General features: G+C 49.8%; 1 protein-coding gene across 4 annotated transcripts in view; it reads right to left on the bottom strand.

The window, feature by feature from the left end:
- The window catches only part of DNAJC15 (DnaJ heat shock protein family (Hsp40) member C15), a 42,110-nt gene extending 24,302 nt beyond the window's left edge, over nt 1-17,808 (bottom strand). The window contains exons 1-2 of one of the 4 annotated variants that reach the window (XM_053313148.1): nt 17,668-17,808; nt 16,135-16,264 (exon numbers count right to left, since the gene is read on the bottom strand). In XM_053313148.1, coding sequence (XP_053169123.1) covers nt 16,135-16,242 — 108 coding nt within the window. In that variant the 5' untranslated portion in view covers nt 16,243-16,264; nt 17,668-17,808. Of the gene's footprint in view, nt 1-15,868; nt 16,059-16,134; nt 16,269-16,910; nt 17,163-17,580; nt 17,640-17,667 lie in introns of those variants that run through there. The other 3 variants (XM_053313147.1, XM_053313146.1, XM_053313149.1) reach the window with 3 other exon arrangements.
- Nucleotides 17,809-18,014: the final 206 nt, after the last annotated feature.

The raw sequence follows: 18,014 nt of genomic DNA, 5'->3' as shown, positions 1-18,014 counted from the left end.
GCCATCTTGACTTTCACTACCAAGGATAAGCTCTTTAAATTAGCAGTTAAAACAGGGAGGTGACATTAACAAATGAAATATGCAGCATGTGAGGCCTATTACCAACAAGATATAAAGCCATTTACACTTCCTAGTGACATCTTAGGGCCAAACAACACATTACCACGGAGATGCATTCATTTCCTGTCTCTAAAGTTTTTGCATATAGCACTGTGGGTGTGGGCATGTGTATCTACGCATGAACAATCCAGAGCGGGTCCACAGTGAAGAGAAGAGAAGTTTCTAGGCTTTTATACTCTCTGCCCTCACACCATTGTCCTTTAAATCTCCCCACCACCACAATTAACTGAAGCTGATATTTCCCCCGTCAGTATGTTTTTATTAACAGAACAAATAACAGCATCTGAATGAGACAGGGGAGTGGCACAAGGGGAATTAAAAACAGCCTGTCCCACATAGTCCCAATCTGGATCACCCCTCTTTCTCCTTCTCTTTAAATGTAAAGTTTGGCCCTTTAAACCCCCAGTCTGAAAACTCTGCTATAAAGGAAATGAGAATTAAAATGTGAAATGCAAAGTCACTTTGAGATCTTTTGTTAGAAAGCAGTATATAAATGTATCACTTATTTACTTATTATTTAAAAAGAACATTGGGTCTTATGTGTGAAGGGTCCTTTTTCACCGTAATCGGAGTCCATCCTTCAGGTAGGGTTCTTCCTTTATGCTAACAAGAGTTGACAGGAAGTTGTCACAGCCAAGTTTTCCTGGAGGCTAGGATGAGCGCTAATCCCCAGTTCCGACTGTCGTGCTGAAGGATGCTGTGAACAACTATGGCGAGAGAGAGCTCTGTTCTGATGTTAGTATTAAGCATAAGTTTTAAAAGTTGGAGATAGATTGGACTCACCCACTACCAACGGATGTGCCCCTCCTCCTGACATCGTCAAAGCACATTTTTCAATGAGAAGTCTCTGTTCCTTCTGGAACGATAATATCAAATAATGTCTCCGAACTATATTGGCCAATCTCTACTAAAATTTATAACATTTATAACTCGTAACAATATTATCTAATGTCTACTATCATTCCTAACTCTAAAGTATCGACATGTTACTCAACCTCTATGTTCCTACATATATATACATATATGTGTGTGTGTGTGTGTGGTTTCCTTTAGTAATGATCTTCCGCAGGTTGGGCCGGATGGGCTCCGGTTATGGTGAAAAAGGACCCTTCACAGGTAAGACCCAATGTTCCTTTTTCCACCGTAATTGGAGCCCATCCTTCAGATAGGGACATACCCAAGCAGAATGATAGTAAGTATTGTCAATCTGGGTGGGTCGCGGAAGTCCGGAAGTGTACTAGACCACTTGCTGAAGAAAAGTCCGGCCGAAGGCTGCCTGCTCCTCATGGAAGGCTGAGATCTTGTAATGTCTTATGAATGGGGTGACCGAAGTCCAGGTAGCTGCCTGACAGATAGTCTGAAGTGATGCTATGGCTGAGAAAGCTGCTGAGGTGGCTGCGCTCCTCGTGGAGTGTGCTGTAATGCCTCATGGGACTGGGATCTCCAAGGTGTTGTAGGCCAGTATGATGGTGTCTCGTATCCATCTCACCAAGGTGGCCTTTGACACTTTATTTTCCATATTTGATGGATTGTAAGATACAAATAAGGACTCCATCTTGCGGAAAGGTCTTGTCTTCCTTATATATGTGCGCAGAGCCCTCCTGACATCCAGGGAGTGCCAGGATCTCTCCCTTGGGTGTGATGGTTTTGGGCAGAAGGAGTATTACCGGCTGCGACCTGTGGAAAACCAAGTTTACCTTGGGTAAGAATGTTGGATCTAGGTACAAGACCACCGCTTCCTCCTGAAAGATGCACAGTTCCTTTCGTATTGAAAGGGCGCTAAGTTCTGACACCCTGCGCGCAGTAGTAATTGCCACCAGGAATAGTACTTTGCCTGTGAGTACTCTGAGGAATGCCTCTTTTATGGGTTCAAATGGAGATCTTGTGAGTGCGTTAAGGACCTTGGTTCAGATCCCATGACAGAAATCTTGGTAGTGGTGGAGGGGCTAAGTTTGAGGCCCCTCTCAAGAAATGCCTAATGTGCAGGTGAAGATGAATTGAGCCTTTAGAATTTAGATTGAGTATGGATGTCAGAGCTGAGGTTTGTCTACGCAGGGTGCTAGCCCTCAGCCTCTGGTCCAGACCCTCTTGCAGGAACCAGAGTACGTCCTGCACCTTTGCTGCAGTGGGTGGAATCTCTTTTCTACTGCACCATAGTGAAAACGCCCTCCAGGTAGTCTGGTAAATTCTATTGGTGGATGTCCTTCTGGAGGCCAGGATCGTCTGTACCTTGTGGTTATTCCCTAGAGCCACTAGAGCTTCCCGCTCAACGTCCAGGCATAGAGTTGGAGCCATTCTGGGTCGGGGTGGAGGACAGGGCCCTGGGATAGCAGATCTGGTCTCCTTGGGAGATGCCAGGGTGGCCGTACTGACATTGCTAGTAGGTTGGCAAACCACGGTCGGCGTGGCCACTCTATGCAGGCTGTCATGGAGCCCAGTAGTGTTGCCAGGGTCATGATCTGGCAGGAATATGTTACCAGTACTGTAGACACGAGCTGGCGAATCTTCTCCTTCCTTTCTGGGGCTAGATAAATAATGCCCCGGGCTGTGTCGAAGACTGCCCCCAGATGCTGGAGTCTTTGTGTGGGTGTCAGATGACTCTTTTTCTGGTTTATCACAAAGCCGTGTGAGGCGAGGATCTCCAGTGTCCTCTGGACATCCTTCTTGGCCCTCAGTAGCGAGTGCGAGCGTATAAGAAGATCGTCCAGATACGGATGGATGCAGATTCCCTTGGCCCTTATGTGTGCAGTCAGTGCCACCATAATCTTCGCAAATACTCTGGGAGCCGAAGACAGGCCAAAGGGCATCGCCCTGTATTGGTATTCCTGGTTGTTGAAGGCAAATCTGAGAAATCGCCATTGTTGTGGGTGGATAGGAATGTGGAGGTAAGCCTCTGATAGGTCTACTGATGCCAAGAAGTCCTGGCTTCTGACCACCTCTTTGATTGTCCTGAGAGACTCCATCCTGAACGTGCGTTTCCTTATGTATTGGTTCAGGGGCCTTAGGTTTAGGACTGCTCTCCAAAAACCATCCTTCTTGGGGACCAAGAACAGCAGTGAGTATACGCCGTGCCCAGACTCTGTCGCCGGGACTTGTTCTATTGCCCCGATCAGGAGGAGGTGGCATATGGCCTGTGCCATCCGCTGTCGCTTTACCGCATCCTTGGGAAGGGGTGTGAGGCAGAAACTGTTGGTGTGTGTGGATGAAAACTCCAGGGAAAGGCCGTGCACGACTGTCTGGAGAACCCACTGGTCGGAGGTGGCGCTGGCCCAGGCTTCTTGGAATAACTGAAGCCTGCCTCCGATCGGTGCAGCGTCATTTCCTGCGCTGTTGGAAGGAGGATGATCTGAATTGTTTGTTGAAAGTTGGTGAGCCCCCCCCCCCCGTCGCTGTTGCCATTGGGCACGGCTGGATGGGCGCTGGTTGTGCTGACGATAGTCATGAAAGGGGCTGGCTGATGAGAAACTGGACTGTCTGAAAAAAGGCCGGAAATTTCGTGCCTGTCCCCCCATCCTGAATGGTCTCTGACCTTCCACTCTTGTGGAGGGCATCACCTTCTTCTTATCCTTGGAGTCCACTAAGATGGGTTCCAGCGAGTCCCCAAACAATTTTTCCCCTTTAAAGGGGGTTGAGGCCAAATTGAGTTTGGACTTGGAATCTACCTTCCAGTGCTTCAGCCATAGGCAGCGTCAGACCGCCACCACCGATACCATGGCTCTTGAAGCTTGCTGGATGCAGTCCAGACTGGAATCTGCCATGAAGGCAGCTGCCTTAGCCATTTTGTTGATGCTTTGCTGCAATTTGGTATTCTTGGGTGGAATCATCTTGACCAGTTCCTTAGCCCAAAGAATGGATGCCCTGGCGAAGATAGAGTTCGCCGCAGCTGCTCTAACTACATTGGTTGAGGCCTCGTGAGCCTTTTTAAAAAGAGACTCACACTTCTTGTCCTCAGGGGCCTTTAGTTGTTCATCTCCCTCTTTACTAAGTATGGTCCCTGACACCAGTTGCATGATCGGGGAGTCCACCACTGGGGGGGCAAGCAAAGATGACACCTCCTGTGGAAGTGTGTAGAGCTTGTTATAAAACTGGGCCATAGACCTGTGGGAGAAGGGTGTGCTCCACTCAGTCATAAGAGTGGACAAGAACAATTGTGGGAAAGGAATAATAGGTGCTGGATTGGAGGTAGAAGAGAAGAACTCCTGGTCCGGCTCCTGCCCCACCTCCAGGGTCTCCAGTGGGGAAACTACATTGATGGTGCGGTGTGCCTTCGCCAGCAGGACCTCAAAATCCGACTGAGTAAATAGGCGGGTGGAACTTGCTGTCTGCTAGGACACCTCTCCCTCCTCAGATATCTCTCCTTCCTCTGTCCCCGAGGAAGAATGATCTGGGCTGTCAGGTCCCGGAGGGGGTGGGGGTACAACCGGGTTGCCCCCAGGACCTTCTGGGGTTGGTAGTGGCTTTCGCCCTGAGCCCTTTGGTGCTGGGACAGCAGAGGTGATAGGTTGGAGCTTTTGGAATAGCCTTTTTAGAGGGATATACTCAGCTTCCGAGGAAGAGATCGAAGGAGAATGGTAACGCCTCCTCTTTCTGGCTATGAGTGCCCTAGGAACAAAACGGCCTCGTTCTCCCTCAGAGATGGGCCCCTAAAAATTGCCGAATCTGGGGAGGAGGAAGAGTCTCTGCTACGTCCTGCTCTAGTAGGGGGTGGGGGCATTTCCACCTCCATAGCCAAGGCAGGGGAAAGCGCTTTAAATTCCTTAGCTATGAAGCCCCTCAGCCACGTGGCCCCATCCTCTGTTATGGGTGGCTCTGTGCCTCCCTGCCCCAGCGAAGGGTTACTCACGAGTAATGGTGAGTTGGGCTCCTGGGCATCTGCCTGTTGGACCTCTGTGGGAGCAGCCATGGTGTTTCCTTCCCGGTCTCCACTGCCCTGGATCGCCACCGACGTGATCGCGGGCGGTAAGGAAGTGCCCGTCTCGGCGTCAGCCCCCTTCCTCATATGTTCCGCTCCCTGGCGGGCCAGTAGCCTTGGGGACGGGATCCGCCAGGGCTGCCTCTGCTGGCAGACAGCCTGCAATAGCAGGCGTTCACTCAGCCGCGTGATCGGCAGCTTTGTTGCTTTCTGGCGGCTTCCGGCAGCCTTCAGCTGCTCCGCCGCTCTCTCTTTTTCTTCTTTGGCTTTTTTCACAGCGCAGCATCAGCCCCCATGGCAAGGGTGGCGCATTGAGCTGTGCTCTGCTGCCCTGCTCCGGAGCTCGCCCCCGTGTTAAGGGTGGCGCTTGCATGCATCTCCCCCTCCGACAAGGATGCCAAAATGGCGTCGGCCGCATGAGCGCGCTCCATTGGCTGGGGCTGCCAGACAAAGTGGAGGAGGGAGAAAGGGCAGGAGATTCCAAGCTGCAAGAGGGTTAGCAGAGGAGATGGGCTGTATGAGGGGAAACCGACAGAGCCGTATACTGAAGGGGAAAATGGAAACAGAGAAACAAAAGAAACGAAGTTTAGGAGAGCTCTCTCTCTCTACTGCCGATCCTGAAGGCGACAGGAAAGGAACTGGGGATTAGCGCTCATCCTAGCCTCCAGGAAAACTTGGCTGTGACAACTTCCTGTCGACTCTTGTTAGCATAAAGGAACAACCCTACCTGAAGGATGGGCTCCGATTACGGTGGAAAAATACTTATATCCCGACCCTCCAGAACAACACTGATTGAGGCCTCTCACAACTATTAGTACAAAATAAATTCAGCTTTTTCTGAAAATAAAAACATTAAAAAGATTGCATTTAAGATGCAACATAACAGGATAGCAGCAGGACCCATCCTGAATCTCTATAAAATGAAGGGTGAGGGGGGAGATTTAAAGCACAACATGGGTGAGCTAGAGCTCACTCAAACTGTAACACTTGCACTTTTGCGTGTGGAAAACAATTGTTTTCCAGCCACGTACCTAATTTTGGCAATTTGTTTGTTGTTGCATTTTACTTGTTGTGCAATGCCCAGAGCCTTCGGATAGGGCTGTATAAAAATGTAACAACAACAACATTTACTTCTGTATGTCAATGAATAGGTTCTATACTGCATTTCTTGCTCAATGAACTCCCCATGAAATGCACTAATACTAAAACAGAGAGCATGATAATGTTTTTAAAAATTAACGAGTTTAGGAATTCTAACTCAAAACGCAGCACTAACACACTGAACTGATTCAGAGCTTGCTTTCATTCCCTAAGAAATTGCATTAATATTCTTTAACACCTCAGCAGATGCACCACTTCAAGTGATTACAGTTCACTGTTGGAATTCTCGTCATGTTTTGCCTTGTTACAGAAGCCCAACTCATCATTTTCAAGAATAATTCTTTCCACTTGTATAGCATCTTTAATCTAAGCCTCTTGAAGCAGTTTACAAACATTAATTCTTACAATATGAGACACAAGGTAATTAGGCTGCTTATTTTGCTAATGAGAAAAGGCTATGTTTGTTGCCCCTGCCCGCCAATGTATGACAGAAGAAAACAGATACTTTGTGTTAAGTGATCAAGAGGTTCATAGAATATTAGTACACAAGATAAATATATCTCACAGGTTGATCAGAAAAGGACTGGTGGTTGGGCAACTCTGCCTGGTAGGAAACAGCTCCAAAAAAGTCCTTTTGGTATCTCTGACCACTTATTTTTCTGCAATAAGCAAGCTATTTGCATAGGATAGAATGGCATCCTCTGCCCCTGCATTTGAACTGAAATCTTTGCCTTATAATATAAGTTTTCCTACAATCTAAAAAACATATTTAAGTATTAAAATGCATACTTTTGTTCAACATACTAAATTTTGCTTAATATCATTATAACATTACTTTATATTTTTCTGGGCTGCTTTTCAACTAATGGTCCTCACAGCAGCTTACAATAATCACATGGTTATAAAGTTTCAGAAGGTATACCAAGATTCAGAAATCAAGCTCCCCGAATCAGTACTGTGAATTAACGTAGTTGGTAAATAAGGCTCAGCATTTAGCATAAATTCAGCATGCATTCTCAGCTTCATTTGTACAGATATGCAATAATCTGGTCTACATAAATAACAGTAATACAATGGATACCATCCCTCTTAAAACTGAACAATATTGGTTTCTCAACACATTTGTTTCTTACCATTCTACTGTTTTTTGTTTCAACCATAGAAAAATGTCACTACGCCTTAAGGCCAAACTATATGTGACGTTAAGCAAGTCAGAGCAGTAGAGGTGTGGCATTTCACCCCTGCCCACCACTGTTCCCTCTAACAGGGATACCCAGCTGTTGTTCACCGTTGCCTTTGGCTGGGGATTCTGGGAGTTGTAGTCAACAACATGGAATCCCTGTTAGAGGGAACACTGCCACCTGTCCTAAATACACCAGCGTGGTATAGTGGTTAGAGTGCTGGACTAGGACCGGGGAGACCCGAGTTCAAATCCCCATTCAGCCATGATACTAGCTGGGTGACTCTGGGCCAGTCACTTCTCTCTCAGCCTCACCTACTTCACAGGGTTGTTGTGAGCAGGAATTCAAGGACGTAGTACACCGCTCTGGGCTCCTTGGAGGAAGAGTGGGATATAAATGTAAAAAATAAATAATAATTAATTAATAGGAGCTGCAGTGCACCTGTTCTGGATCAGGATTATGATGTATTACTGTGGTAAGGGGTCATTAACCCTATACCCTTGCTACAGTTCCAATACAGATCCCCCTTCACAGCTGCTATTTGCTCCTAGAGAAAAACTTTCATTGGCACCTGCAGGAGTTTTCCTTCTAGGATAAATCATAGTCATAGAGGGCCCTGAGCCACATCAGGACCATGGTGCCACATCACCATAAGCCACATCAGGACCACAAAGGCCCCTTCACAAAGTGATTCTGATTCAAAGCTACCACACCCCCTCCCAGTTCCTCTTTAGAAGAAACAGAACCCATCAGTTCCAAGGACACACTCAAGGTAAAAATGTAATGTGGCCCTTGGCCATGTACACCTTGACCTCATACAGTTTATTGTAGTACTAGCCCCAATCCATAATTAGTAGCTTTAGAACTGTACCAATGTAACTGAGAACTGAAGCCACCCTACAAAGGAAAAAGGCGGTTTACTCAATTTTCTTAATTGCAACTACTTTTCCATAAAATTCTGAAAAGATATTAAATCAACTAGACCAAGTGAAAATGCAAGCCTTTTCCTTAAAAGGGGGGGGAGATGAATTATATAAGCACAAAGATGGGTATATACTTATCCTTTGTGGCACAAAGCAACAAAGAAAGCTTTTGAATACGGTTGTGAATAGGGATGTGCACGAACATGTTCAGAGGCCCTTTTATGGGCCTCTAAACAAGTTTGAACACTGGGGGGGTTTGGAGTTCGAGGCCAGTGGGGGTGCTGCTTTAAGGGCAGAGGAGGGTGCACTTACCCCTCCCACCACTTTCCCCCTGCCAGCGCTCGTTGCCATTAAAAGCCTTCGGGGCAGCAGCATACCTCCCTGCTGCCCTTCCCCCTCCTCAGCTGGAAGTGGCCAGAAGTATGGTACTTCCGGCCACTTCTGACCAAAGAGGCAGCAGGGAGGTATGCTGCCACCTCAAAGGTTTTTAACGGCAATGAGCGCCAGCAAGGGGAAAGCGGCAGGAGGGGTAAGTGCACTCTCCCCTGCCCTTAAAGTGGCACCCCCACCGCCTTCAAACCGCCCCACTGCGGTTCTGTGCACATCCCTAGTTGTGAAATGGCTCTGGGCATTACTGGGGATGGGAGAAGTTGCTGGAAATGGAGTTCCAATACATCAGCCTCTTGCACCAACTATCCTAATGACCACTAGGGGCATTGGGAGTAAGGATCTCCCTAGCTATTCTACCTGTCCTTACTCTATGGCAGCCGATTGGACTCTTCAGGTATTTCCTGTGAGTCATTACCTTCATTTCCTCTTAGAGAGCAGATGCAAACATCTCTCCCCCCCCCGCCCCCAGCTATTCATTACGTAGTTCTATAGATTAGGATTAGGTCTTTCCTATCCAAAGTGTACTTCACCAATAAATACTTAGTATTTAGTTCTACAAGAATCTCCATGTGTCTTCTCTAAATAGCTGCAACAACTGAATTCTGCATTCTACTCTGTAACTGGCCCTATCCACTCCTAGCACAGTACCTCCAGTGACTTTTGCTGGTGTCTATCCTATGTTTCTTTTTAGATTGTGAGCCCTTTGGGGACAGGAATCCATCTTCTTTATTTATTATTTCTCCGTGTAAACTGCCCTGAGCCATTTTTGGAAGGGCAGTATAGAAATCGAATAACTAACTAACTAACTAACTAACTAACTGGAGTGGGTAGCTTCTTTAGTGCTCTGCTAAATAAATGGGGGTAAAAATTTGCAACCCACAACAGAAGTGTGTATGGTGTTATGGCATTATCCAAGAGAGGCCTGCAAAATTCACACAAAACATACCCCGCATCAGGAGCAGCAGTGATGTCCTGATGTTTCTGGAAGTTTATTTTGGCTTTTCCAGAGTACAAATTAACATAAAGATACACACACAGTCTGCAAAACAGGCTTGGTCAGAAACTACAGTGGGACACAAAAAATGAACATCTGTACCATAAAAAAAGACAGCTGTGTGCTAAATCATGCCCAAGTTTCTGTAAAACTATTACAGTAAACAGTTCCCAATTAGAAGTCCAGTCATCCCTTACAGAAAAGAGAATGTCTTGAATTTCTCAGGTATATGGAAAAAAGGAAATATAAAGTGATTAAGTTCTATAAAAAACAGCATGCAACCTACACTTTAATAAATACTGCAGACAAGCCTTTCAGAATAGATAACATAGGTTTATTTAACATCTCACATTTTACAGCATGGTTTCATAATGGAGTGCAAGTTGGTTTCAGTTTATCCTGTGATTGTTATGCCACCTGACTGGGTTTTTAAAGATCTGTCTGACCCAGATGTTTGCCTCACCCTTAACCAGAACGTTCCATGTGGGCAATTGTGTCATCTCTCTTCAGTTATTTTTCTACCTGCCAGTTCATTTTATTTTGTCTCTATGCTTGTTGGTTTTTTTATTTTGTATTACTGAAATCTTTTAATTGTACCCCAGATTGGAAAGTTAAGAAATGGCCTAAAAAGCCAACCTATATATTCTAGCTTTTAAAACTGAAACAGTTTTGACAAACATTTATGAAGCAATGAAGCATTCCTTCATTGCTTGTAACAGTAGGAAAGCAGAATTTTTATACCAGCTTTAGTCCTACTGAAAAAATATTAATTAGCTGAACCCACACAGAGCATCTGTGTGGTAGTTCACTTCCTTTTTGGGTTTAGTTGGGAGAATTCGTTTGGCTGGTCCTCCCACAGCTCTCTCGCTCGCCCTGTGTGTCCCCCAGCGCCTCTCTCGCTCACTCTGTCTCTCCCCCGCGCCTCTCTCGCTCACTCTGTCTCCCCCCGCGCCTCTCTCGCTCGCTCAGTCTCCCCCCGCGCCTCTCTCGCTCGCTCAGTCTCCCCCCGCGCCTCTCTCGCTCGCTCAGTCTCCCCCCGCGCCTCTCTCGCTCGCTCAGTCTCCCCCCGCGCCTCTCTCGCTCGCTCCGTCTCCCCCCGCGCCTCTCTCGCTCGCTCAGTCTCCCCCCGCGCCTCTCTCGCTCGCTCAGTCTCCCCCCGCGCCTCTCTCGCTCGCTCCGTCTCCCCCCCGCGCCTCTCTCGCTCGCTCCGTCTCCCCCCCGCGCCTCTCTCGCTCGCTCCGTCTCCCCCCGCGCCTCTCCCCCGCTCGCTCCGTCTCCCCCCGCGCCTCTCCCCCCGCTCGCTCCGTCTCTCCCCCGCGCGCCTCTCCCCCCGCTCGCTCCGTCTCTCCCCCGCGCGCCTCTCCCCCCGCTCGCTCCGTCTCTCCCCCGCGCGCCTCTCCCCCCGCTCGCTCCGTCTCCTCCCCCGCGCCTCTCTCGCTCTCTCTGTCTCTCCCCCGCGCCTCTCTCGCTCGCTCTCTCTCCCCCCGCGCCTCTCTCGCTCTGTCTCTCCCCCCGCGCCTCTCTCGCTCTCTCTGTCTCTCCCCCCGCGCCTCTCTCGCTCTCTCTGTCTCTCCCCCCGCGCCTCTCTCGCTCGCTCTCTCTCCCCCCGCGCCTCTCTCGCTCTGTCTCTCCCCCCGCGCCTCTCTCGCTCTCTCTGTCTCTCCCCCCGCACCTCTCTCGCTCTCTCTGTCTCTCCCCCCCCCCCGTGCGCACTCTGCGGCCACCACCATTCGCCAGGCCAGGCCCGCCAGTGGCCCTGGCCCGCAGCCATCCAATTCTCCTCCTCCTGGGTGTGCCAGCCAATCAGGCGCCTCCACAGCCCAGCCAATCAGCTGGGCTGCCGGGACGCATGTTCCCTGGGCACACCTAGGAGATATATATATATACTAGTGGTTTTGTAGCCCGTTGGTTAACGGGCGCTAGTGGAGCTCTGCGCTCCAGACTTTCGCCGCCATTCCCTCTCCCGCCACCCCCCAGCGCCCGGGGCTCCGGCCGGGCCCGCCACTCACCGCCGCCCGCGGCTCCGGCTGGGCCCGCCACCCACCGCGGCTCCGGCCTGGGCCACCGCTGCCCGGGCCCACCGCCGCATTGTTTTGTCTGCCGCCTCGTCCGGCGGCCATCCTGGGCGGCCAGAAGCAGCCGCCCCGAAGAAGCCGGGTAAGCGGCGGCACGGCCAGGCCTCGGCCATGGCTCTGCCGCCTCCTCGGCCGCGCCGCCTCCTCGGCCAGTGTCCCCCGCCGCCGCTTACCCGGCTTCTTCGGGGCGGCCGCTTCTGGCCGCCCAAGATGGCCACCGGGTGCTGGCGGTCCTGCCTCCCTGGCTCCTTCTGGCCATGCGCTTCGCGCATGCCCAGAAGAGGCCAGGGAGGCACGGACGGACACCAAGCCTTTTATTAGAGAGGACTAGCTGACCCGTGCGGCGGCCGCCGCCCTGCGGGGGCCGAGTGCGGCCGCCACTGCCTCGCCTCCGCGGCTGGGCCCGGCCAGTCCCACCGCCTCGCCTCCGCGGCCCGGCCAGTCCCGCCGCCTCACTTCCGTGGCCGGGCCTGGCCAGGCTACCTCTCTCTCTCCTCCCGCCCCCCGTCTCTGGCGGGGCAGAGTGTGGCCGCCGCCGCCAGCGGGCCTGGCCGGCCCCAGAGTGCCACCGCCGCCGATGCCGCGGCCGGCCCCAGAGTGCCGCCATCAGGCCCGCCGCCTCGCCTCCGCAGCCCGGCCAGTCCCGCCGCCTCGCTGGGCCCCGCCGCCTCGCCCCGCCTCGCTGGGCCCGCCGCTCGCTGGGCCCCGCCACCACGGCCTGGCCCGCTGCCATCGCGCTGGGCCCGCCGCCTCGCCCCGCCTCACGGCCGGGGCCGCCGCCACCTTGCTGGGCCCACCGCCTCGCTGGGCTGCGCCGCCGCGGCCCTGGGCCCGCCTCCTTGCCTCCGCAGCCGCCCAGCAAGCGAATTCTCCTGGGTGTGCTGCCAGCCAATCAGGCGCCCCCTGCAGCCCAGCCAATCAGCTGGGCTGCCGGGACGCATTTCTCCTGGGCACACCCAGGAGAATTATATATATAGATAGATTGGCCTGTCCAGAATTTTTAAAGGCAGTAAACCTAATGCTCCACCCCAGCCAGCATATGTATTGCTTCCTTTACATAATCCTTGACTGGGTTTGAAGCGAGTCTGTTTTTAAATTCTTGTTCTGCAACCACTGGGTACAGGGGCGTGGCAAGGTTTTAGTAGGCCCAGAGACAAGCTATGTGCCACAATAGAACATCATCCTAAATTATTTTTTAAAAGGTTTTGTAAATTGTGGACGATGCAAGTCATTTAATGGTACTAGAGAAAGACATGCTGTTCTGGTAGCTCCAGGTCTTAACACTCACATCAATTTTGGAAGATGAATACAACTGAAGGAAGCCCAGGCGGGTGTGCAGCTGGGGAAGTCAGTCATGTGACTTGCCTCTGGGGGGCCGCCCAAGGCAGTGGGCCCCCAGACAACTGTCTCCCCTTGCCTTATTATAGTTACGCCCCTGACTGGGTATGCTGAAGAGGGCAAAACTCATTTTACTGAACTGCTAGCAAAGAGCTCTGATCGAGATACCGGTACTTAGACCCTAACTTACTAAATTATGACTGGGATCCCGAGAGCTTCTGCAAAAACAGTGGGCTCTTGAGCACCCCTCTTCTTTGAACACCTAAAATGTCTAAAGCCCTGAGTTCAATGGTTCTGTTATAAAATAAGTTGATACCTTTTACTTTCATTTACCTGTAGCATTTGTGCTCTGAAATCAGTTGATTTCATGCAGTACTACTCAAACAAAACAACACCCAAGAAGGTTAAATGATTTTTATTGTCTAACATGCAAAAGGTTAACTCACACGTCATAGATGCTATTTCCTCAGAGTTTGTTGGTGAGTTCATTCAAATAGATTATGCTTGGACATTAAACCTGTTAGGTAAAAAGACCATTGTTTCCAGCTAGGTTCAGGTGAGGATTAATCAGGTGAGGATTCAGGTGAGATCTTTCTCTCTTTCCCAGAGAGGGCATTTTTTCTGCTACCAGCAGGGAGAAAGCAAAAGGCAAAGGCAAATGAGGAGCCAATGCTTCCATTAGCCCTACTTTAAAAGAAAGAAAGATTGAGCTGTGTGGTTTTCTTGGTAGAATACAGGAGTGGTTTACCATTGCCTTTCTCACTCACAGTATGAGATTATGCCTTTGCCATTGTCACTGAAGTGAGCATCTGCCTCCAGCACCTTCCTATATCGCTGCTGCCCGATATAGTTGACTACAAATATATATTTACTAGGCACTGCCTACTAAGCTATTCCCTATTGATTCTAAATAGGATGTACTAGCTGTTTTCTCCTTACATGATCAGCATGGCTTCTAGTTCATCTAATAACATAGACTGTCATTCTTCTAGAGTTACATACACCAACAGGAAGTCTAACAATATTAACATGGCTTGCTACTTGCATGCATACTAAACCTGTGATGTTGTTGAGGCAGCACAATTTGCATACTGCACATATGTCCCCACATATCTATACAAATCACCAACAGCTCAATAGAACAATGGAACTGGTAGGACTAGAATCCGCATGCTGCATATTGTCAACTAGTTTTCCATTCGTCAAGCTCAGAGTCTGCTTGCAAAGCTGCAACCAGATGTGAAATTTCTTCCCCACACAGAGCAGTGGGACGTGTGTGTGTGTGTGTGTATATAAATACACATTTATATCCAGCTTTCCCTCCGAGGAGCTCAGAGTGCTATACATGGCTATGTTTATCTTCACAACAACCCTGTAAGGTAAGTTAGGTTGAGAGATACATAACTGGCCCCGAGTCATCCAATTCGTTTCATGGTTGAATGGGGATTTGAACACGGGTCTTCCCGGTCCTAGTCCAGCACTCTAACTACTACACTATGCTGGCTATATAAAGGGGTAAAACGAAAACTGCATCACTTGACCATGGGAAAACTTGTTTTGTGAGAGTCTTATCCCTTAGATAAATATAATTGGCCAAAAAAAGGATTTTAGACCGATTGGGGAAATATCTTCCATATACCCAATCAGTATGTATTGTAATATAAAGATAAAAGTGTAAAAAGTTGTAATGTAGCAGTACACTATTCTAACAAAAAAGTGGATTAACATTAGAGATTATTAACCTATGCAATATAGGTAACTATAGAAGTATTTACCTAATTTTTGTTTAAACAATTCTTTTAAAGAGGAAGACAGAAGATGGAAGGGGAACAGATACAAATATCAATGCAGAAAATTTTTAGCAGGTGCAACGTTTCTCACCCCTGCATATCAAACTGCATCTGCCAAAATCCCCTCCTCTACAAAGCTGTTAACGGTACACCAGAGAATCACTAACAAAGAAAAGTGGAAGTATATGGTTTTTTAAAAAAAAATTGGGATGCAAATGGGTCCTCCTGGGTCCATAACTATTTGAAAAACTTTTAAGAGCAGGTGGAATTTTAACAATACTCAGACTTCCTAGCCTTTTAAGTTGAAAATAGGGTTGCTGTAATATTTTCTGTCACAGCTTCTGAGCCTCTAAGAGCTATGTGCCAGGTGGAGATTCAAACAGTGACATTTACCAATGCTAGGTAAGCAGGGGCGTAACAAGGCTGGAGTGGGCCCAGAGACAAAATTTTAAAATGGGCCCCTCGCTGATACACACACACACACACACACACACTTCACATGTGACTTGCCTCTGGGGGCCCCTCGAGGCGTGGGGCAACTACTACTTGCCTAATAGTAGTTACGCCCCTGTAGGTAAGTGTTCCTGAGTTATTTCTGCCTGCTGAGAAGCACCTAGGTAATTTTGAAGCCTGGCCCTAAAGTTCTCCCTCCTCCCCTGCCACAAAATAAACACAATCCACCTACTACACACACATCTATATACATAAAGAGTATTTTTAACACACAGGTTCTTGAGGGCCCAGACAGCAACTGAACTCACAAGAATGTTAAAGAAGTATATTTATGCATGCACATGACCGCCTGTGGCTCACACACATGCTGCCTGCCAGTGGTACAGTGCAGGCTGCTGCCGCAGGTGAACATCTAGGCCCCTCAGGGAGAGGTTTTGAGCACCCCACCCCCAGAAGACCTATCCAAAGAGCACCTCCGTCTGCCTGCCATACAGCCATAAGAAAGAAGGACACTGTGGGGGGAAAGCCTTTAAAAGCCTCTATACGAAGAGCCCACGCGAAACAAACAAGAAGGTTCCCAATGAAGCTGACCTATTGCCTTGCAACCTTCCCAGCATCCCTCGCGCGTGCAGGAGAGAGAGCGCGAGCCTACTGCCTAGGCGACACCTGCACGCCCCGATAGTAGTACAGAAGCAAGCTCCGAGATCGGTTGCTTGCAGGACACATAGCGCGTGGTGCCCACACAACTGGGGTAACGAAAGGACCAGGAGGAGGCCTGAGTGGCAGCCGCTTATATTGCGCTAGGGGCTATACAGTACTTTCTCCTTCCGTAGCAGTCACGTGTCCTCGATACTCACCAATCCCTTGTTTAAGTCCGTGGGGCGCCCCCGGCCGTCTTTTCTGGTCACATATTCAGGATAGCGTAGGGATTCTGAAGCACTCCGGCTCCGGGAGGCTTCCATCATGGCAAATCGAAACTACTGATGCCTGCACAGGACAAAATTGACGTCATAACTACACTCTCGGGTCTGAGCTTAGCAGGACGAGGCTTTCTTCTGTCACTTCAGAAGCAAGTTTCAGTGCAACTGAAAGCTCTTCATGAGCATGCGCTCAACTAATTTGGGTGAGCACGCCAAGAAATTATGCTCTCCTTTTATTAATCTTGCTGCCATTTGCACTTCGGCCAGGAGTTTTTCACACAGGGCTTTTAAATCCCTTTAGCTCGCATCTCCTCTGGAATGGAGGATGTACGTTAACTTTTCGGACAGATTTACCCAAAAGTCTCTGCGAGTTCAGGTTTTTAACTACGCGTAGCCCAGTTTGTATCCAGGGTAGAAAAATCCATTTTTAATGCCAGTTTTTGGGACAGCTTCGAGTTTGCAGTAAACCCTCGCAGTAAACCCTGCTGTCTAGGAAAGCTCCGGAAGAATTCAACCCAGCCGGAACGGTCGCGGATCCCTCCCACTCCTGGTGAGGAGGGGACCACTGCCAGGATGGCCCCAGCCCCCCAGGGGTGGATTAAGGTCTTTGCTGCCAGTAGGCAGCCAAAGATTTGCTGCCCAAGGGTTGCCCTTCCCTTTTCGAGTTAGAAGGTGCAGAGAGGGGGGAAGTTTAGTTAAATCTGTTGTTCTACCTTTAAAATTGCTGCTGCACACAGCAGCAGTGCAGCGACAAGAGCTCCTGTGTGCGCCTGCCAGTGCAATCGCCCTGGGCCCCGCAATGATGGGCCCGCCTCCACCAAGCACACGTGGCTGCCGTGCTGGGAGCCATGGTGAGGTACGAGACTGCCAGAGCCGAGCAGAGAGGCAGGCTGTTTTCTGCTTGCTTAGCGGAAGAGAGAAGAGCGAGTAGTGGGCAAGCAGTCTGCCTATCTCCACTCTGCTCTTGCAGCCTTGTGTCCATCCCGGTGGCAGCCTGCAGCTGTATGTACTGGGGGGGGGGGGGGGTCTAAGCTGCTAGCTTGGTGTGCGCTGCGCGGGGCGGGGGGAGAAGAGCGAGCAGCCTGCCTCTCTCTGCTCAGCCCTGTGCCTGTCCCTTTTTGGGTGGGGGCAGGGCTGCTTTCCTGCCTGCTGGCCAGACACAGTTGATCCCTGCCCCACGTTATGCAAAGCAAGCCAAGCAAAAGGCAAGCACTCTGCTGCTAAGGAATGTTTCTTGCGAGGATGTGGATTTGCTGGGCAGTGTGGAAGATAGCTTTCCTGCCCGCCTATCTCAAGGGCTAGGGGCAGAGGGTTTGCGCTCGACTTGGAGAAAGGCCCCAGGCAAGCACAGTGGCCCGCTGCTGCAAGTCGGAGAGTTCCTGCTCTGGCTGGAGGATGAGGAAGGGAGCAAGAAGGGGAGGGCTGCTTCCCCTTCCTCAACTGCTGCTTCTGATTGGGCTCTTCCCTTACCTGCACTGCCGCCCTTAAGCAAAGCCACTAGAGGCAGGTGTGGGCAGCTAGCATCATGATCATCACCTTACTTTACTCTGTTTCCAGCCGTTCTATTGGCAACAAGATTTGCTTTCTGTTTGAGCTCCTCCAGTTTCAAATCCCACCCGCCTGAGTTTTAAAATCAGTTTTACTTGGTTGTTCTTTGATTTGGAATGATCTGAGACAGCCAAGATTAGCAAGAAAGAGGAGAGGGGATTAAAAAACAAGTTGTTCTGGCACTAATCTGCCTACTTTCCTTTCACTGTATTAATTGATAATTACCATCTTTTCACAAGTTAGCCCAGCTGTGCCTCAAACGTTCACGT

The sequence above is a fragment of the Hemicordylus capensis genome, chromosome 3 (assembly GCF_027244095.1).
Source record: "Hemicordylus capensis ecotype Gifberg chromosome 3, rHemCap1.1.pri, whole genome shotgun sequence".
NCBI classification, from domain to species: Eukaryota; Metazoa; Chordata; class Lepidosauria; order Squamata; family Cordylidae; genus Hemicordylus; species Hemicordylus capensis.
This window is presented reverse-complemented; position numbering and strand designations above follow the sequence as displayed.